General features: G+C 45.0%; 1 protein-coding gene across 1 annotated transcript in view; it reads right to left on the bottom strand.

Annotated features, from left to right (window-relative positions):
- VWF (von Willebrand factor) overlaps window positions 1-21,710 on the bottom strand; it is a 190,299-nt gene that overhangs the window by 31,056 nt on the left and 137,533 nt on the right. Inside the window, exons 37-42 of the mRNA XM_060253812.1 lie at window positions 17,681-17,886; window positions 15,381-15,483; window positions 14,754-14,825; window positions 13,228-13,332; window positions 12,233-12,438; window positions 5,097-5,246 (exon numbers count right to left, since the gene is read on the bottom strand). Of these exons, the coding sequence (XP_060109795.1) occupies window positions 5,097-5,246; window positions 12,233-12,438; window positions 13,228-13,332; window positions 14,754-14,825; window positions 15,381-15,483; window positions 17,681-17,886 (842 nt within the window). The remainder of the gene's footprint in view (window positions 1-5,096; window positions 5,247-12,232; window positions 12,439-13,227; window positions 13,333-14,753; window positions 14,826-15,380; window positions 15,484-17,680; window positions 17,887-21,710) is intronic.

The raw sequence follows: 21,710 nt of genomic DNA, 5'->3' as shown, positions 1-21,710 counted from the left end.
TCCTCAAGGAGATCCACCAAGCCACCACATTGCTTGCTTCACACAACAAGGCAAGCTCTTTTGATTCACACAGCTGACTGTATGGCTCTTTTTGGATGGTTATTATTTTAAATCTGTTGCTGCTTAAACCTTTTCGACATTTTTTTTGAAAAAAAAAAAAAGAGTAATGAAGTCTGTATCAAGAGTTTGAACCAGGGCAACTTTGGTTCAAATGCCATGACAGCTATGAACTTCAGAATGGGAGCCTCAGTTCCCGCAGTTGTCTCTCTGCCATACAGGTCTAATACCCATGGTTGGTGCATGGATGACTGAGAAAACACATGTGAAATAAATCCAGTACTTGAAATGCTATGAATGCAAGAGTTTTGCTTTTGCTGGGTTTATTGATATATTTAAGTTCAGTGATGCCCTGCCTTTATCCCCAGTGGGGACCCAAATGGCTTTCTTCTTTCTCTTCTCCTCCATTTTATCTTCAGGTAGGCAGGATGAGCTGAGAAAAAGTGACTGACCCAAGGTCTCCCAGCGAGCTTCAGTGGCAGAAGAGAGATTCAATCCTGCATTTCGCAGATCCTTGTCCAATACTCTGACTGCTAGACCGCACTGGTGCCACATGTTTTTGGTCCCCATCAATGCTGCCTCTAAGCTGTGGAGTCTTGTGAGCAAAAATTCTACTTTGTGAGCGACTGGCATTAAAGTTGTGAACAAGCGATTTGGCTACTGCATAAATTTAATTTGCTCTGGGGCCATCCTTCCCGAACTAAAACAAGAATGTGTGAAACAGAGGCTAAAAAACTGTGAGCTAGCTCACACTAACACTGGGGAGAAAGACATGGTATAAGTAAACAAATGCCTTCTGGTCTGACAATGTCCAGCTACTACTTTTTACACAAACCCTTTCTGCAAGACGGACTCTCCTTCCCGGCAAACACTAGTCCTCCTTAAAAATTCATGTACTTTTGATCTTTATTACTTCTAATGGCAAGCCCTTTTACACTCAGACTGAACATCTGGGGAAAGAGAAACTCTGCTGCTTCAAAGAAAACTGTCAGTCTGAAATATTGGAGATTAAATTGATAGCTTTCATGGCCACTCTCTCAATGCTATTAATATATCGTGTTCCAACACACGTGGTGTGAACTCTCTAGCTTCACTAAGCAAAACCCTAGCCAAAAGAACGGAAAACAGCCAACAGTTAATTTAGTTTAATGATTTAATCATTAATATTAATATATTACTCAATTAACATATAATGATTTAATTGGGGATGATAAAAACTATAGCACCCTGTGTGTTAGCAGCAGCTATGTGATGCACCCAGGTTCACCACACCCAGGAAGCATGAATTAAAAGCATGCTGAGAAATAAAAATGTTGTCCTTTTCTTTGTGCAGGGCTTAGAAGTTGTCATTTTCTGTTATAGTAATTTGATCTGGACACATTCATGTAGAAATCATGAGGAGAATCTCCCAGAGACATTAAAGTGTAGTCTTCACGCCTCCTAGCGGCTGACCCAGCAACTGCGGCATGAAAGGTTATCACATTGGTAAAGTCTCTGGATGCAGTTTGAAATTGCTTGTTTCTTCAGAGCAGCCAAGATGCCTCAAGATGCAGCCATGACTCAAAGTAAGCAATAACAGAAGCAGTGCAAAAATAATCTGTTAGAACACCAGGACCTTTTCTGAGTAGGAACGCAGAAGAATGCAGTTTCAGCTGGTTTGGTGTCAGGGGGTGTGGCCTAACATGCAAATGAGTTCCTGCTGGGATTTTACTTTTAAAAATCCCTGTGTGAAACAATGGTGATGTCAGGGGATGTGGCCTAATATGCAAATGAGTTCCTTCTGAGATTTTTCTACAAAAAAGCCCTGACAAACAAATAAAACACATTAAAGACAGATAATTGTAAAAACAGGTAACTCAGAGTCCACTCACATTGCTCCATAAACTCTTGTAAATAATTATGGTTTATAGTCTTACCAGAAGGCCTCAAGGGTAGGTACCTTCCTCATCTGCTCTTCCATAGCAGTGGGGCAGCAACAGAAAAGTCCCAGGCCTGGGCTGAAACTACAGTTGTCAGCCAGGTGGTGAAATTATCAGATGACTGATCTGTGATGGATTCCATGCTTATCACACCCACATTTAGTTATATTAGAAGGGTTGTGTAAATCCATCAGTGGCTATTAGCCACAGTGTGTGTGTATTTTGGCCACTGTGTGATACAGAGTGTTGGACTGGATTGGCCATTGGCCTGATCCAACACGGCTTCTCTTATGTTTTTATGCTCATCCAAGCTGCCAGAAAGGAGGATGACCTTAGCCTCAATTGGGCTGGTGGGGGGGGGGGGGGGAGAGGTTGAGCTTTCAGGGTATCTGTACCTTCTCCAGCCTCCATTGCCTGTGGAGAGAGATGATGGAAGAAAGTTCCCTTTAGGATCCCACCCTTACCAAAGAAGACTCGTTTATATGCAGCCAGCCCCATTATGAGAGCAACATACACACCAGCCCTTTGTTGAGCAAAATGCTGGCTCTCTAATCTGTACCTAAGGCATAGGTGATATAGTAAAACTACTGGGCTTATAGCCAACCAGGCAGTTCCTTCAATGGAAGGGCACTTCCAAATGTCAAAGAGGCATCAACCATTTCTGCCAATTCCCTCCTCCCACTATAGACAACCCCCTGACTTTGTTTCCCTATACTGTTCGTGAGGGTCTGCTGATAAGAGCAAAATCAGGGTGGCTCAGTGAGTTCCCGGCAGGAGGATGCACACACCTGGATTTCTAGATTTTTTTATGCCACAAAACTTCTTGTACTGCATTTTCAGCATAGCAGGATTTTAAAATATATTTTAAGATTTGGATCAAGATTTGATTTAAAAAAAAGAGAGACTGGGAGGGAAAACAGTTCATATATGGGTTTTTTCCATGGGTGTTGGAGTCATTACTAATGAATCATACAAATATGGTTATAAAGGATAACATTACGAAGGGCATATACTTTTTCTAAATAAATGAAAAATAAAACGCTGCTACAAGGGATTGTAATTGATTGGTTTTTTAACAAAATCTATGCTGCCTCTCCAGAGAAGTGCTCAAGACAGCTTACAAAGTAAACTGTGATGTTTTTTTTAAAAAAAGTAACACAAGGTAACAATAATTTTTTTTAAATACCAAACGATTACAAATCTTACCAGAGCATAGGAATAGCATAATTGTGTGCTGAAATAAGCAGACATTGTAAATAAGTCCATTATTAAATTCATCTGGCAGATAGACTGCATCCAAAACTGCCTTTAAAGGAACTGTCTTGGTGTCACATTTTAACCTTTTTTTCATCACCTGCTAGAACACACGCAGTCAGGGAGTCTGGAACACACACTCATCTGTAGTCGGCAATTGGCCTCGGAGACAACAACAGAAGCCAGACCTAAAATTGGTTTATTAATATTAGTCGAGCAAAAGGTGTCAGATTTTATAACCTGGCTGTTAGCCTTTAATATTGCACTGGTTTACAGTGCATTAACGAATTTGTTTTATTACACAACTGAGAAAAATGTGCAAGCCGAGTTGTTCTCTTCCGCACAGTGGTCTGAAGGGGAATGAAACCATGGAAAAAGACTTAGGCTGAAAGCAGATTATAAAGGAAAATTTTCCCACGCCCAGCCAAGCCAGAGCTGGAGTCCCCGCACATACTACATGCACAGCACATCTGGAAATGGGAGAAAACAGTGGCTTGGATCCCACGGATCTGTTCCACATGGAGTGGTGCTCTTCTCCAACTGCTGACACACAGCCCCTTGCACTAGGAGAAGGGGCCACCATTAGCAGAACAGATAAATGAGAGCCAACCAACTCAGCCAGTTTATTGTTGAGACTCATATGAAGAATGAGAAGTAGTTAGAATCTCTAGGAAAAAAAGGAAAGGTCCCCTGTGCTAGCACCAGTCATTTCCGACTCTGGGGTGAAGTTGCTTTCACAATGTTTTCACGGCAGACTTTTTACGGGGTTGTTTGCCATTGCCTTCCCCAGTCATCTACGTCCCCCCCAGCAAGCTGAGTACTCATTTTACTGACCTCGGAAGGATGGAAGGCTGAGTCAACCTCGAGCCGGCTACCTGAAAACCCAGCTTCCACCGGAGATCGAACTCAGGTCATGACCAGAGCTTAGGACTGCAGTACTGCAGCTTTAACACTCTGTGCCAAGGGGCTCTTCATAGAATCTCTAAGCACCCCATAACATTTCTTTATCATTTCAGATCCAGAAGACTTGCAATTGGGGAGTTGGATCAACATAAGTTGGATGGGAGGTCATGTCCATATCAAAGTTCCCAACACTCCTAGGCTTGTAAGGAAGGGCCAGTGACTCAAGCTGCCAAGCAAAAGCCTTTCTCTGCTTCCTTTTTTAAGGCTTGCTGTGGAGCTGGGGCCAGGAATACTCACGTGGAACAAACTGAGCCAAATTTAGTGCAAGGGTAGAAAAAAATGGAGGCATGATGCTTGATATGAGCATTTTTAGTGGTTTCAGTAGCCTTCTGAACTTTACAGTTTACAGGGATGGCCCCAGAGATGTCCATCTGGCCTTGACGAGGGCCAGGGCCTTTTCAGCCCTGGCCCCTGCCTGGTGGAATGAGCTCTCCCTGGAGCTCTGGGCCCTGTGGGATCAGCTTCAATTCTGCAGAGCATGTAAAACAGAGCTCTTTCACCAGGCTTTCAGCTGAGGCAGTGGGTGTCACTTGTTATCGGCCTCCCCGCCTCATTCCATCCCAGCACTACAAGATCTGCTGGACCTGGACAATAGGTCACATCTGTAAGGCAGAATCTGCCATCTTAGTCTGTCTAATTTTATATTTTAAACTAGTCCTTTACTGTTTTTATGATGCAACCCACCCTGAGCCTGTTCTATGGGAAGGGCGGGCTAAAAATCGAATAAAATAAATAAATAAATAAATACAGGGGCTTTTTAAAAGGTTATTTACAATTGGTTAAGATTTGTACTGGGTTTTGCTCTCTGGATTATAGTCACCATCCACTGACTACACATTTTTAGGGACAGCCAAGGGCTAACACAACAAAATGGAACTGATCTTGGCCTATTTCCATACATACCGGTGGACAATTTGTGTGGCAGTCTTTCCTAAGACATTCTGTGATTCGAAGTCCTGTAACAAAATCTTCCATGTCTGTGCAGGTACACTCTGTGCAGCCTTCCTCCCAAGTCTTCCCAATAGGATAGACGATGTTTTGATGAACACAAACCTGTCAGTAATTAAAAATGTGACATTTACTGCATCTATTTTCAGAAGTTTGCTGTGTTTTCATAGTCTTTTCATTCTTTGTTCTAGGGAAACCCAGGGTGCCTCAAAAACTTAGTAGTTCCTCAGTGAAAGTCAGTTATGGAAGGCACAATTCCTCGCCTGCAAGTGGTCCACTTCTGCTCAGGGCTGGATCTAGGGGGGGCAGAGGGGGGTGCTTGCCCTGGGCATCGACGGAGGGGGGGGCACCAAATTGGGCATGGGGTCCATTGTATTCTATGGGACCATAAGATAGAATGAGCCATAAGGGGGCGTCATTTTTTTAATTTTGCCCCCCTTCAAAAAACATGTATTTTTCAATCAATCAACCTTTAACGGGATATAAAAACAGGTTAAGAAACAATGGGTTAAGAAACAGTAAATAGGTTAAGATACTGTACATCAGAATTAAAACACCATTACATAAAATCACAGTTAAATGAAACAACAAGACTGTTCCTTGTCTTGACGAATCTTTTTGGCCCAGTACAGAAATAAGGCAGTATTCACAGTTATGTCAGGAGTAACATCCTTCAGAACAAGCTGGACCTTATCTGGATCAGCCAGACCCATCTTATTTAGAAGAATAGGATCCAAAAATCGACAACGAATACTTACATAAAAAGGGCAGTGCAAAAGAATATGTGAAATGGTTTCAATAGATCCGGACTTACACGGACAAAGTAGGGCCGGGTAGGGTATATGTAGATGTAGATCCGGTCCTGCTTCTGCTAACCTCCTCTTGCAATGTGCAGCCACAAGAGAGTGTTGTGTATGTCCTAGGACAATCTCTCCACTCATAGGGCACATCAGCAATGTAAAACATGCCAGGTTGATGGTCTCCATGACCTATGTGCTCCACAAGATTCTCCAGAATCTTTTGCGATGTTTGTTGGGCTTCCATGGCAGCTATGAAGGGGTTCCCTCAGCAGGAAAACTGATGGGGAAAGGATTCTTAGGCAGCAGAAAGTTTGAAAGCCACTGCTCTACACAAGATCTCTCAGAAGTCTATCATAGCCTGCAACGTTTCTAGGGTGGCCAGACCGTCCCGGGAGCCCTGGAATGTACCGGTTCTGGCCCCCTATTCCCGCCTCCCGGGCTGGCTATACCGGGACCATTTAGAGGTCCCGGTTTAGCCAGCCCCGGAGGCGGTGGGCCGCGGGCGCCAGCGGGGAAGGCGGCGAGTGAGGGAGGGAGCGTCCCTGCGCCTGCGCAGGGATGCTCCCTCCCTCGCCGCCTTCCCCGCCCGCGCGCGGGGCCGGCAGCGGTGGCGGAGGCCTCTCCGCGGCCTCCGCTGGTCGCTGGAAGCCCTCCAGAGTCTCTGGAGGGCCTCCAGGGACCAGCGGAGGCCGCGGAGAGGCCGCGGAGCAGCCGGCGCTGGTCCCGGAAGGCCTTCCAGAGCCTCTGGAAGGCCTTCCGGGACCACCGCCGACCAGCGAAGGCCTCTCCGCGGCCTCCGCTGGTCCCTGGAGGCCCTCCAGAGTCTCTGGAGGGCCTCCAGGGAGCAGCGGAGGCCGCGGAGAGGCCGCGGAGCAGCCGGCGCTGGTCCCGGAAGGCCTTCCAGAGACTCTGGAGGGCCTTCCGGGACCAGCGCCGACCAGCGAAGGCCTCTCCACGGCCTCCGCTGGTCGCTGGGGGCCTTCCAGAGTCTCTGGAGGGCCCCCAGCGACCAGCGGAGGCCGCGGAGAGGCCGCGGAGCAGCCGGCGCTGGTCCCGGAAGGCCTTCCAGAGACTCTGGAGGGCCTTCCAGGACCAGCGCCGACCAGCGAAGGCCTCTCCGCGGCCTCTGCTGGTCGCTGGGGGCCTTCCAGAGTCTCTGGAGGGCCCCCAGCGACCAGCGGAGGCCGCGGAGAGGCCGCGGAGCAGCCGGCGCTGGTCCCTGGAGGCCTCCAGAGGCCAGCGCCGGTAGCGGAGAGGCCCGGCGCTGGTCCCTAGAGGCCTCCAGAGGCCAGCGCCGGCAGCTCCCTCCCTCCCTCGCCGCCTTCCCCGCCCGCGCGCGGGCCCGGCGGACGCCAGGGAAGCGTCGGAGAGGCCGCCGCCGCAGGACTCGCCGCCGCAGGACTCTCCGCCGCCCTGGAAGCAGGTAAGGGGGCCGAAAGCGGGGGGGGGCGGGGGGCAGCCTTCCTTTCTTCCCTCCCTCCTCCCTTCCTTCCTTTCTTTCTTCCTTTCTTCCTTCCTTCCTTCCCTCACTCCCTTCCCTTCCTTCCCTCCCTCCTCCCTTCCTTCCTTTCTTCCTTCCTTCCTTCCCTCACTCCCTTCCCTTCCTTCCTTCCTTCCCTCCCTCCTCCCTTCCTTCCTTTCTTCCTTCCTTCCTTCCCTCCCTCCCTTCCTTCCTTTCTTCCTTCCTTCCCTCCCTTCCTTCCTTCCCTCCCTCCTCCCTTCCTTCCTTTCTTTCTTCCTTCCTTCCCTCCCTCCCTCCCTCCCTCCCCCCCTTCCTTCCTTCCTTCCCTCCCTCCCTCCCCCCTTCCTTCCCTCCCTCCCTCCCCCCTTCCTTCCCTCCCTCCCTCCCCCCTTCCTTCCTTCCTTCCTTCCTTCCCTTCCTTCCTCCCTTCCCTCCCTCCTCCCTTCCTTCCCTCCTTATGTTCTTATGTGACACAGAGTGTTGGACTGGAGGGGCCACTGGCCTGATCCAACAGGGCTTCTCTTATGTTCTTATGTGACACAGAGTGTTGGACTGGAGGGGCCACTGGCCTGATCTAACAGGGCTTCTCTTATGTTCTTATGTGACCAGAGTGGTGGACTGGATGAGCCATTGGTCTGATGCAACAGGGCTTCTCTTATGTTCTTATGTGACAATACTGACTTTGGTGGACCCAAGCACTGATTCAGTGTAAGGGAGCTTTGTGTTTGTGACTGGAGTAGATAATACTGACTTTGGTGGACCCAAGCACTGATTCAGTGTAAGGGAGCTTTGTGTTTGTGTCTTCTGGTGCAATTTTGTTCTCAGATCCTGTATTTACTTCATCAGTATATGGGATAAGGCACTTTCTCAACTGTACTGCATAATGCAGCCTATTTATTTTGTCCTGTTGGCTCTGTCTGCGCCACCTTCATCACTTTCGGGGTGTGGATCCCCCAGTGGGGTGGTCTCGTGACTCCCTCCGCCGGCTGTTTCTGATAGCCCTGCGCCCCCTCTTTCATTTGATATGTGTCCCGTGCGGGTGCCACCCTCCCGCCGGGAGATGCCGCAAAATGAGCCCCCTTGAGGCTTATGGCGGCAGGGCTCGGGGGAAGCGAGCTAGACTGCTGTTCTTTTGAGGGGTTATAGAGTGTTTCGAGCCCGTCCCTGTGGCATCGGTCCCATCGTTGTGGGGCCCAGGGGGCCGGCGCAGCAGCACGCTGAAGCAGCCTGTCGGTCACTTCCGGGTTCCTGTCCTGCATCTTGACCTGTGTTATTAGTGACAGGCTGCTTCGGCGTGCCGCTGCGCTGGCCCCCTGGGTCCCACAACGATGGGACCGATGCCACAGGGATGGGCTCGAAACACTCTATAACCCCTCAAAAGAACAGCAGTTTAGCTCGCTTCCCCCGAGCCCTGCCGCCATAAGCCTCAAGGGGGCTCATGAAGTATATACAGGATTATATACTGATGAAGTATATACAGGATTTCAGAACAAAATTGTTTCCGGCGGTGATATTTGGGGGATTTTTTTGGGATGTCACAGGAAGTGCTGTGAAGTCACTTCCTGTTTCTGGCAGTGGCATTTGGGGGAAATGATGGCATTTGGGGGAAAATGATGTCACAGGAAGTGATGTCACTTCCTGTTTCCTGTGGTGGCATGACGTCACCGGAAGTGACGTCACTTCCTGTTTCCGGCGGCGCGCGCGCCCCTACCTCCCCCCCCCAACGTGTCCCTGGCTGGCCTTCAGACATTATGGTCACCCTAAACGTTTCTATCCCACCAGCACCTTTGAGAACCAATTTACATGACATGGACTTCATGTTTGTTGACTTTAAACGAGGAATTCTATGGGAGTTTTGTGTCTTCAAGTGTTACACAAGTCCTTTTCTCCTCAAGTGGCAGCTCCCTTTCCCTCTGCACTGATTTCTCCTCCTCAAACAAACCTGTGGAGCTCCCTATCGGCTCTGCTGTGAAACCTAAGAGTTATTATACCAGTTAACAGGATTTCACAAATGGAGCCAACAATGGGTCCACAGGCAGGCAGAAGCACTAAGGACAAGTTGAAGAAAAGAGTAATTGTTTTCACTCTCACTCTCACTCTCCTTGTGCCCTTTTCAGAATCATTCGGCTGCTCACTTAGAGCAAAACTATGCTGGGCTAGATTACTAGGGCAAGGGCTGCAGTTCAGTGGTATGAAAAAGGTTCCAGCTTCAATCCCTGGCATCTCCAGCTAAAAGGACTAGGCAGCAGTAATCTTAGACCTTGGAAAGCCACTTCCAGTTTGAGTAAACAAGGCTGACCTTGAGGGACATACTCTCATTCAGTAGAAGGCAGTGTGTGTGTGTGTTTGTGTACATAGGAGAGATTCGTTGGTCTGATTCCCCCTCTCTATTCTTCTTTTTTTTGAGCAGGAACACACAGGAACGCAGTTCCGGCTGGCTTGGTGTCAGGGGGTGTGGCCTAATATGTAAATAAATTCCTGCTGGGCTTTTTCTTTAAAAATGCCCTATGTAAGACAATGGTGACATCAGGGGGTATGGCCTAATATGCAGATGAGTTCCTGCTGGGCTTTTCTACCACAAAAAGCCTATAGATCTATCTATCTATCTATCTATCTATCTATCTATCTATCTATCTATCTATCTATCTATCTATCTATCTATTTATCTATCCATCCATCCATCCATCCATCCACCCACCCACACACAGGGCTTTTTTGGTAGAAAAAGCCCAGCAGGAACTTATTTGCATATTAGGCCATACCCCCTGATGTCACCATTGTTTCACACACATATATATATATATAAATTGTAAACTGATTACTTTGGTGAAAGTCTTCTGTTTATCAACCAGTATGTGCATATAAAATGTCCAGATATTTTGAAGCCACTGGAAAATAAACTCCAAGAGCAGGGAACTTTGGGGGATGAGGTCAAAAAAACTAGATATTTTAATACAATGCTTATTCTATCAGAAATAACTTCGTTTAAGAAAATAGGTCTGTATTTTAGCTGTTTTACACTGTAATCTTGTTTTTAATTGTTTACCCTTCTGATGGAACCTGCCCTAAGCCTGCTTTGCTGGAAAGGTGAGATATAAGTTGAACAAAATAAAATAAATAAAATAAGCATAGCATGCATTGTGTATAATTTACTTAGCCAACATAAAATGATATTGGTATGTTTATTAAATATTAGTTTTAATTGAACAATGATTTCAGATATTCTCACTGCTAAAGATAGAGCAGCAGGCTACACCCTATGATACCCTATGTTCTAGTTTGTGCCATTTGGGAAAACAGGGAACAATCTGTGTCAAAAATTGATCATGAGGATCATAGTTAAAAATTGCCCTGGGATGGATCCAGCCAGCCAGCTTTTCTGCTGGTAAAGAGAGATGGGGGTCCCCTTTGGACTGCCAGAAAAGGCTACAGTGGGAATCATGAAACCTTCATGGACAAAAACCATACGGGAGAGAGAGACGGTAATAAGGAGAATTGATTGAGATGGAACACAAAAGCTCATTAGATCCAACTCATTATCTGGTTATAAAGTAATACCCCCTACATACTGCCAGCATTATCTAGAATAAATTCAAAAATAAATGACACATTTTTATGAGAAGAGATAAGTGAGGTTAGTTGGTTGTACACACCATATGTAACTACTTCCAGCTCTCTAAAAAAAACCCCTGAATGCCTCCAGCCTCATAAAGTATGATGTAAAAGTCTGCTGTCCATCTCATAATTGAGTCAGACTTTAGGATGAAACCGATTTGCTTTAGCAAAACACGTAGCACTAACTGTGGACAAAAACAAGAAACATAGAGCATGCTATTTAAATAACTGATAGCATATCTTTCAAAATAATACCATCAAGATTTGTTTTTAATCTAATGAGAACTGGCTTCTAAATTATCAGTAATATCTAGTTCTTAGGTTTTGTTTTTATTTGTTCAGACTTCAGAGACTGAGGATTTTCATGGACTGAAACCTGATGCTTTGCTCTTTTCACAGGTTGAACTTGTTTCTTGATTGGTTTATGTGTATTTCCAAGCCTGTTGATGATCATGGGGGAACCAAAGCCTATCAGACAATCCAAGTTGTGCACATCTATAGTGGACAGGGACAGTAATTACCTAGTACTACTGATTGTCTTTCATTGTTATTTGAATATGTTCTGATGAATTCAGGAGTCTACAACAATACTTTGCCTTAAAAGGCATTTAATTCATCATCCTAAAAGAGGGCTGGTTGGTTGGTTGGTTTTTTCAGTTTTTCCCAAAAGACTTTGGAGTGAACCCTACCCCTATCCTACCTCTCTACAGGGCAAAATTTGTTCATTAAAATATTTCTTCCTTGAATCTAAAGAGTCCTCCTCCAACTCAAATGGCTTTTCCATTGGAGGAAATCTACTTAGAGAAAGGTTGGCTCTGTCCCCATCAGCCACTCCACCCCCAAAAACTGATAGAGCAATCCTAATCAAGTCTCATATTAGTTAATGGGACTTCCTCCTAGGAAAGGGCTCTCTGTATTGCAGTCTTGGATGGGGAAAAATGCAAAGTACAGGAACTGATAAGTATGAGCAGGAAAATAGATTTACTTTGAGATTAGCTAATGCAATCAGTATAAACAAAGGAAAATTGCTATATACATTTATATTTATATAGACTAGATAGAAGTCATTCTAATAAATACTGGAAATGCATACTAAGCACCCCTTTTTTTGGATATGTACAATAAAATCACAACAGTAGCTGACTCCTGATGTGAGCCTTGCCAAAAAAGACAGAACTTCTCAGAGGGCAAGAGGGGCAGTTCATTATTGTTACCTTGTCTGGAGTGCAGGTGGTAGACATACAGCCACAGTCATTAGAGACAGTTGTAGATAGATACCCAGCAGGGCAAGCCACTGTTGAATTGATGCAATTGCAAGAGCACTGATACTCATCACAGCACTGGGTCTTCTTCACAGCCAGCGTCCGGTGCGGTGGGCAGAGAGGAGAGGGCCCTGGCCTGCATTTGTCTTTTTTACAGACTAGCAAAACAACCAAAGAATACAGCATGTGTAACAAAGCTACTAGGTGGGCCTTTGAACACTATACACTCAAAAGATTTTTGTACTGCCTGTTGAATTTGTTTGAGGCAGTTTCCAGAACACAGGAGAAAGATGGATGGGGCAAACCTGGGTGTACAGATTGTCCTTAGGGCTACTGTGTTGCCATCAGCAGCAGGCAACTTGTTATCCTTGCTCTACAAAGCAAGGGTAGGAGAAAACTGGGAGGGGGAAAAGCAAGGGAGGAGAAAACTGGGAGGGGGAATGTTGATGTGAATGCTGTGATGTCATTTCCATTTGAGTGGATGCTCATGATGTTGCCATGCCCACAACATTCTGGGAATTCCCAACTCTCTATGGTTACAGCATCTCAGGGATGGTGACCACTTTCAGCCACTCAACTGTAAGTGAAATCATGGCTCCTCGAACTCTGCCCACAACAAGTTCCCAGCAGGCTTTTTTTTTTGTAGAAAACGCCCAGCAGGAACTCATTACCATATTAGCCACACTCTCTGCCATCACCATTGTTTCATCCAAGGCTTTTTTGTAGGAAACACCCAGCAGGAACTCATTTGTATATTAGGTCACACCCCCTGATGCCAAGCCAGCTGAAACTGCGTTCCTGCTCAAAAAAATCCCCAGCTTCCAGGGACTGCCAGTGGAGGGCTGAAAAACCCAAGTCCTGACAATATACAAGTGAGTCATTCACACATTCACATAGAATTATATACTGAAATAAATTCAATATTAGATTCTTCAAAGGATTCTTACCACAAGCATAATCTGGTCTGCATTCCCCAACATTCGTCAGCACAAGCTGAAGGCCATCTTCACAGTGAGGTACAGGAGGGAGTTCACAAGTGATTAGATCACAAACTAAAGAAGAAACAAGAGAAGTGACCATCTCAAAACAACTCGGCCTGCATGGCAAGCATCAGGGATTGGCACAGTTGAGCATTGGCTGAGGCTCCCAGTCGAACACCCCCAACTGCAGCTGCTAGGTCAAACTCTCATTTCCAAATTAGGGTTACCAATTTCAAGATGAGGCCTGAAGTTCTCCAGGAATTACTTCTGATATGCTAACTGTGGAGATCAGTTCAGCAGGAGAAACGGGGGCGGGGGTGGGGGGTGGGAAAAGGCTAATTAGCATGAAGCCACTTCAAGTGTAAAACCAGAAGTGACATCATGTCAAGGTGATGCAATAACCTCACTTATGGTATTATGCCAAAAGTAACATCGCACATTGGAATGATGTGGACGTGCCTTCCCATTTCCTCACACTTCCCCTCCAATGGCTTGTGAAATGCTGGCAGGGAATAGGCAATTGCCAGTAGTTCTCTTGGTATAGTGGGAGACTTGGCTTCCCTACTTGGAGGAAATGGCAGTGAACATATGTGAACATATGAAGCTGCCTTATACTGAATCAGACCCTCGGTCCATCAAAGTCAGTATTGTCTTCTCAGACTGGCAGCGGCTCTCCAGGGTCTCAAGCTGAGGTTTTTCACACCTATTTGCCTGGACCCTTTTTTGGAGATGCCAGGGATTGAACCTGGGACCTTCTGCTTCCCAAGCAGATGCTCTACCACTGAGCCACCGTCCCTCCCCAGTATTCGTGAGCAGAATCTAGGGTAAACCATAAAGTTTGGGAGGAATGGAAGTCCCTCTGAGCTCCCTCCTCAAACTTGTCTCTCCCAGGTACCAATGCCAGCCCAGAGTTGGCATCCTTATACCCTGCAGAAGAAGCTCCTGGAAACAGGGCAGAAACAGAGGGCAAAAGAATCAGGTTCTGTTGCCTCTCCCAGCTCCCTCTCCCTGTTATCCCAGAGGCATCTGTAATGCATCCAAGATGCTTTGGGATTCTTTTCATACATTGTCGGAGTGGGAGTGGGAGAAAGTCAACTCTGGTCTGGTGCCTCCAAGATAGCTACAACAGATAAAGGGCAGAAAAGAGAGGTGCCTTTTTATATGTGGGGTTTGGTGATTTATATTTATTCTTCAAACCAGTTTTGGGGACCAAACTGGCCCATGCATGCTTTTACTGATTATCAGAGAAAAAATGCATTTGTACATGCAGATATGTGGCTCATGTGGATAATGCCTATGTTGACTGACTCTGTAAGTCTAAGCCTTCTCCCACATGTACATTTAGCTGTACGAAAGAGAAGTAGGAGCACTCCAGACATCTCCCGGGGAAGGCACACCGGTATACAAGGTGCTTGTCTTTCCCTGCAGTGGGCTTTGACGTGCATGCATGCGTGCACAAACGCACACACACAAGACTTCCTTGAGAAACTTACCACATTCATAGAATGGACAACACAGATCAGAATCCCTCCGTAGTCTTGCAATTTCACAAGGTCCACAAGCAGCTATAACAGGGAGAGAAACAAAATTCAGCCACCTTTCTAATCGAAAACAACCAACCTCTTTGTTCCTAGGGGCCATTCTATTCTCTAGAAATGAGTCTGGGTCCAGAATTCTACATCCATTTCAGAGATAAGGAGGTTCTGTCATGGAAACTAAGGCTCCACTGACTCAAATCATACATGCTTGGGTGGTCCGCATCCCTCAAGAAGTGACCCCATCAGTTGGGAGGGTATTCCTTAAAAGATCACTTCAAACAGAAGATTGCCAGGGGTTCTGGTCTCGGCTCTGCCAGCATACAGCATGTCAATAAAAGAGATATGGAATGCACATGAAGACTAACTGCTCTGGAAGGGAAAGTGAAAGCAGTATTTCCTCACATCTTAATTAAACTTTGGTAAAATCAATGATGGGAACACCTGGCAAATCAGGCCTATAAGCCAACAGTTTACCATGCTTGGTCTACAGCCTAATTAACCAAACTGGAAAGAAGAAATATTTAGATTTTTTTTTGGGGGGGAGGGCGGTTTTACACACACACAAAAAAGTCCATAGCTTACGTTTGGCCGTCGGACAAGGCTGAATCGTACAGTTTATGGTCCTGTTATCAAGGCATACGCAGATGTTACAGGGTTCGTTGGAAGGAATCCACGTTTCCAAGTGCTATATAAAAAAAACGTAATGTTTCAAAGGAAGGAAATTTCTGGTTATTTGGTATGCAAAAACTGGCCAGAGATGGGGGAGGGATATAAAGAAAGAAACCAAACTGGGCAGCGATGGGGGAGGGATGTAAAGAAAGAAACTAACCCAAGGAAAGCACACACCGAACTCTAGAGGTCTACATATGGTATTGCTTTGGATTGTTAGAATAATTACAAGAAACCAGAGATGTTACCCAATTTAACATGAAGGTTAATACATTTAACACAAGACCTGCACACTGCTCCCCTCCTTTCCCCCCCAGATTTTATGAGTGCAATTATAATAACAGTGGAGCAAAACACAAGAGATTGTGGGATGCTATTAGTGGAACAAAACACATCCATGTCAAGTCCATAGGCTGCAGAAAGAGAAGCCAAGCAAAGTTTGGACCTTGGAAACTTTCAGTAAAAGAAATGTTTCAAATTATTCCTTAGGCATTTTGGGAACAAAAGCACACCAGCCTATTTTGGGCTGAGAATGTACCAGATCCCTTGTTTAGCATATGACTATTTGCCTTGTTCCCCTGGATATGAATTGACAGTAAACAGACGCCCTATCGAGACACTGTAATTCCTCTGAGATGATTCTAAAAGGGCAGTAAATTTGTATGAAGAGAACTGAACACTAATGTGTGACCAAAAAAGAGAGGGGAAAGGTTTACTTGGAAGTAGGTCATAGTATTTCCAAGGAGGCTTACTTCTTGGTTAAATGAGCTTAGGACTTCAGCCAAAACATCAACCCAACCTCTGCAGTGCAGAGCTCAGGGCGTGCTTCCACAATCACAAGCTGTGTATTTATTTATATAGCACCATTATTGTACATGGAGAAGCTCTGCATGAAAACAAATTAGATGGGGGAAAGAAGAGGGCCACTCGATGAAGCCGATGGGCAGCAGTTTCAAAACACAGCAAGGGAAGTGTTCATTCAAATCTCAATTAATTAGATCTCAATTAATTCAAGATAAGCAAAAAAAAATTCCCCAAAAAATGTTGGGAGCCACTTATTCAGGCCACTGTGAGTAATGACACTGTGGTCGTTTTCGCACTCACCTTAATCAGCAGCGACAACCCTCTTCACCGCGCAGGATCTGCGCGGATTTCGCTCTAATTGCCGCAGAGCACCCAGAAGAGCCGGAAAGTCCCGGCGCTTTTGCGGCGCAAACAGAAACTGGTTTTCGGCGGTTTCCGTTTGCGCCGCAAAAGCGCCGGGACTTTCCGGCTCTTCTGGGTGCTCCGCGGCAATTAGAGCGAAATCCGCGCAGATCCTGCGCGGTGAAGAGGGTCGTCGCTGCTGATTAAGGTGAGTGTGAAAACGACCTGTGAGTAATGAGCCCTTCTGGGAAAGGGCAGAATATAAATTATCTCAAATAAATAAGTTTGGGGCCTTGATTTCTGATGCCCTGGGTAATAAATGTGCTATTAACTGTCCAATTTCAGTTGTATGGTTTGATTATTTTGCTAAGGTTTTTCAAATGACTGCCACCAACCCTGAAGAGGAATCCACTTTTAGCCTCAATGGTTGCCCAGTATGGCCCCTGGTGCAGATAGAGGAGTCTGAGTCTCTTATTAAGTATATTAAGCCAAGGAAAGCCCCAGGACCCAATTAAATTCTCCCTGAAACGATCAAGGAATTACCAAGTTGGTGGGCCCCCTTTCTGGCTGCTCTATTCACTATAATTGACAAAATGCACTTAATGCCTGAAACCTGGACCTGCACCATAGTGGTACCAATTTTTAAGAGAGGACGTTGTGTGTGTGTGTGTGTGTGTGTCTATCTATGTTTCTATCTAATCACATGAGTGATACTAGATATTCTTCTGAGAATGCATTCCACTTGAAAGAAGGCAAGACAAGATAATGGTTCATAAGGAGACACAACAGGGAGTCTCTTCTTAGGTCAGTAATTCTGTTGTCTCTCCACAAGGAGTGTTCAATTGCATCAATCACCTCCAGAGTAGATACATGGCAAAATTACCTGCCCTCAATTAAAACAGACAGAGCAGCTAATCATACAGAAGTGAAGCAGGCAGCCTTATTTGTGAATGGACATGTTTGGTTAGCTTTTGCTAATGTTATTAATTTACTGCAGCCTGCTAGTGTCCTGCTGGGTAGCTTGAGAATTTTTGGTCCAGAAGATTAGGGAGTAAGTAGGGAACTACCTGGTGGCGTGTCCCATCATCACTGACACACTGAGTGCATACATCTTCATCAACACAACTTCCTTCCAAAGTCACTTGTCCCTGAGGGCAGAAGCAGCCTTCGGCAGGATAATCCAGGCAGATTTCTGTCTTTGTATTGTTGTCACAGTGCTTCGTGCAACCCATTTGACAGGAGTCATAGATCAAGGGGGGTGGACATTTCATAGCTGTTAAGACACAAAACAATCAGCCACTAAATATGTTTAAGAAAGTAAACAAAAATTAAAAGATTTTATTCAGGAGATGTTTTAAATTCAAAGCAATTTGAAATTCAAAGCAATTTGGGCATTCTTGTTCATAAGAAAGAAAGAAAGAAAGAAAGAAAGAAAGAAAGAAAGGAAGGAAGGAAGGAAGGAAGGAAGGAAGGAAGGAAGGGAGGGAGGGAGGGAGGGAGGGAGGGATGGATGGATGGTTTGGTTTGGTTTGGTTTGGTTTGGTTTGGTTTGGTTTACTTTTTGATATCACGTAAAAACTACACAAACACCATTACTTCTCAGAGTCATCCCTCCCTTTCTTCCAAGCAAAGGTCTAAAAATTAGAGATTACCACTGTGGATGACAAATGCCACCACCTGACCAGAGGAGAGCATTACAGCCTGTTCACTATTCATAACTCATGAGTCAGATCCAAACTAAATTTGCAGTTTCCACCACACCTGCAGTAGACACCCTCATGCCACCGCTCAGGGTCCCAAGTCCCCCATGAGCAACATTTTGTGAAGATCAGTGGACTGCAACGGGAGTGAGGCAGAAAATTCTATTCTATAATTAAGAAATCTTGTCTGGATGCAACCCATTCATTAAGGGTTTAACAGGTTACCTTTGCCCTTCCTGCCTCTCTCTCACATGTGTCCTATCAAGCTGTAGTCAGTCACAGAGACCCCCAACTGCCCATGCAAGGAGATGATTGCCAATTCCAGCTCGGGGAATTCCTAGAAATTTGGGGGCTGACCTGGGATCATGAAGTTTGGAGGGGACAGAACTCAGGAGGGATGTGATGCCATGGAGTCCAAACCTGAAAATCCATTATGCGCTTAAATTATTAACAAACATTAACAGGAAAAAAATAATTTAGAGGTAGTGATTAATTTATAAATATGAAGGTGTGAATAATATCTACTCTTCATTACTGAGGAGAGAAATACTATATCAAAGAAATTAGGATATTATCGTAAGGCCAAAAGTAACATATGGTGGTGCAAGCCAAGATGGCATTTGATAGAGTGGGAAAGAAATTCCCAGGAGTTCTTTTTAAAAAAACAAATTGGTACAGTGAAACATTTCATAATTGGATTATGATAGGTTGCAAAGATGCCAAAGCTAAATCAATTTAATGTGAAGCTTTCCAAAGAACCTACTTGGAATGAGGCATTCATAAGGAATAGCTTTGTGAGAAACATAGGTAGTTTTCGCACTCACCTCCAGCCGGCGCGACCCCCCTCTTCACCGTGCAGGATCTGCGCGGATTTCGCACTAAATGCCACAGAGCAGCCTTTTGCGCCAGAAACTCCCGTCGCAAAAGCCGCGCAAACACCAAACTGCTTTTTGGCGATTTACGTTTGAGCGGCTTTTGCGACGGGAGTTTCCGGCGCAAAAGGCTGCTCTGCAGCATTTAGTGCGAAATCCGCGCAGATCCTGCGCAGTGAAGAGGGGGGTCGCGCCAGCTGGAGGTGAGTGCGAAAATGACCATAATGTACAATATTTATTAAACAGTAGCAAACACACCATGAATTGGTCAGGCTTAAAGGGGCGACTATGTGATGGCTTCAGATAAGTGGGGGGGAGCTAAACAGTGTGCATCACAGGTGTTTTAATTCTTTTATTTAATACATACAACTCAATTACTTAATGTGAATATTAATAACTATCTATTGATTATTGAAAAATAAAATGTAATAATAACAAGAGTTAAAATAAAAATAACAAAATATAAGAACAAAATATGTCAGCAAACAGTCTGTAATTATTAAGACCATGTACCCTTAATAAGATCAAAACAAGATCCTGCCCAGTCCTCACCCGGGGTGGGTCTGTATTCTTTGTCATTCCCAACCTGGTGCCCAATGTCAAGAGTCACTCCATTTTGTTCCTCTTGTCATATGTATTCAATTGTACAATGCTATTCTGTGCTTCAATGCTATGCTGTGCTTGCAATGCCTTTGATATAACTGTTACTTGCTGCTTATCTGGAGGGAGGATGGCATGTCTGGGAATTGGCTAGTTGCTATGTAACCAAGGTCAAAGAGCTGGAGGAGATGTGAACCATGAACTGATAGTGGGCACCTCTCTGTTCTCAGAATTCCAACAATGCTCACAACAAGACTTATGGGAGATTAGGGTTGCCACTTGGAAGGTGAGTGTAGCAGAAACTCACCAAAATGGAGTCCTGCAATGTCATTTCCAGTTGCATAACCACAAATGACATCACACCACAGGTCCCTCAAGGATTCCCCCAAACTCTATTGTTTTTATGCCATTCCAGACCCTCCATCCCCCACCCACCACTCACCAGAGGGAGGAAGGGCAATACAGGACAGGAGTGGGAGTTCCCCCACTCTTAGCGGGTGCTTGGTAACCCTACTGAAGACCTCTGCTCTCACAAGAAGTAACTTCATAGGAAATACAAGTTCTTTTCCTTGTTTAATATTTAATGAAGGGATACACTACAGTTGCCCCACATCCCAGAGAGGACCCATGCCCTGGATGAAATCCAGGCAACATTTCTGGATTTAAATTAGTAGATCTTACAATGTCTTATCAAGACCAGCATGAATGACTAAATTACCATCTTGCAAATATCTTCCAAAAGTGTGTTAGCATTAGTGAAGCAGAGTTAATTTGACTTGACTGAATGTACTGCTGTGCTTTACCGAAGCTCACTCTGCTAGCCCTACGGGTCATCCTGCTGACTTCCCTGAGCTTCCCGGCTATTGGTAATCCTGGAATGCTGCCCCTATTTAAAAGACACCAAAATTAACTATGCCTGTGCTCCTGCCATAATCCTTCAAGGCCCAGTTGATGTCAAATTTATACCACTTATGAATCATCAGGTAGCAAGGTCTTCGTTGTGTCTAAATCAACTTTCTTCTCAAACCCCAGGTTTTAAGGTGCATCATTTGGGATGTATTTCTTGCTATAAGTTAAGGAATCTCACACTGTAGCACGGGGAAAGGGTTGGATGTGTAGCCTTCAGGTTATCTCCTGAACTGATTAGGCATTTTGTGTTTGTCTTATTTGTCTCATATGATTAGAAACAAGCTACGCGCTATTGTTGCCTGCTTCCATTATCCTCTGTGTTTTGTTCTTCTAAATAAGTTCCGTCATCCTGCATGTTGCTCACCTTTGTCTGGCAGGGCTTACATGCAAGAGATTTTTATCGACTAGCCCAACTTGATTTCAGAGGGTAGATGTGTTGGTCTGCAGTATGACAGTTAGATTTGAGTCCAGTACTGCTTAGAGACCAATACGATTTTGGGGTGTATATGCTTTTGAGAAGTCAAAGCTCTGATAAAGGAAGCATTGACTCTCAAAAGCTTATACTTTGAAAATGCTGTTGGTCTCTGAGGTTCTACTAGACTGGAATCTAGCTAGCCCAACAGAAGTGTCAGTAGATGCCTACTTATATAAGATGTTTTTAAAAGCACCCAGGACTAATAAATACTTCAGAAGTCTTTACAGCACACTGGAAATTAAACATGAACTGCCCATTCAAGTCTGACTGATTGAACTGAATGTGAAGTGTCAATAACAGAAAATCTCAACATCAGGGATTTTACAAGATATCTCAAGTAAAATTCACACGCATTAAGATTTTGTCCCAGTTATTTTGGAAATCAGTAAACAGCAGCTAAAGAAAAGCAAAAATCGTGATCTTGCTTGCCAACCTGCAAGAATTATTGAATACAGAGCGGTGCTCTTTTGGGATACAGAACAAAAGAATAGTAGCCCAAGTTTATATATAGACTTGACCTCAAAAAGAGATACTGTCTCTG

The sequence above is a fragment of the Heteronotia binoei genome, chromosome 14 (assembly GCF_032191835.1).
Source record: "Heteronotia binoei isolate CCM8104 ecotype False Entrance Well chromosome 14, APGP_CSIRO_Hbin_v1, whole genome shotgun sequence".
NCBI lineage: Eukaryota > Metazoa > Chordata > Lepidosauria > Squamata > Gekkonidae > Heteronotia > Heteronotia binoei.
Note: the sequence above shows the minus strand (reverse complement) of the source record. Positions and strands in the feature narration are given on the sequence as shown.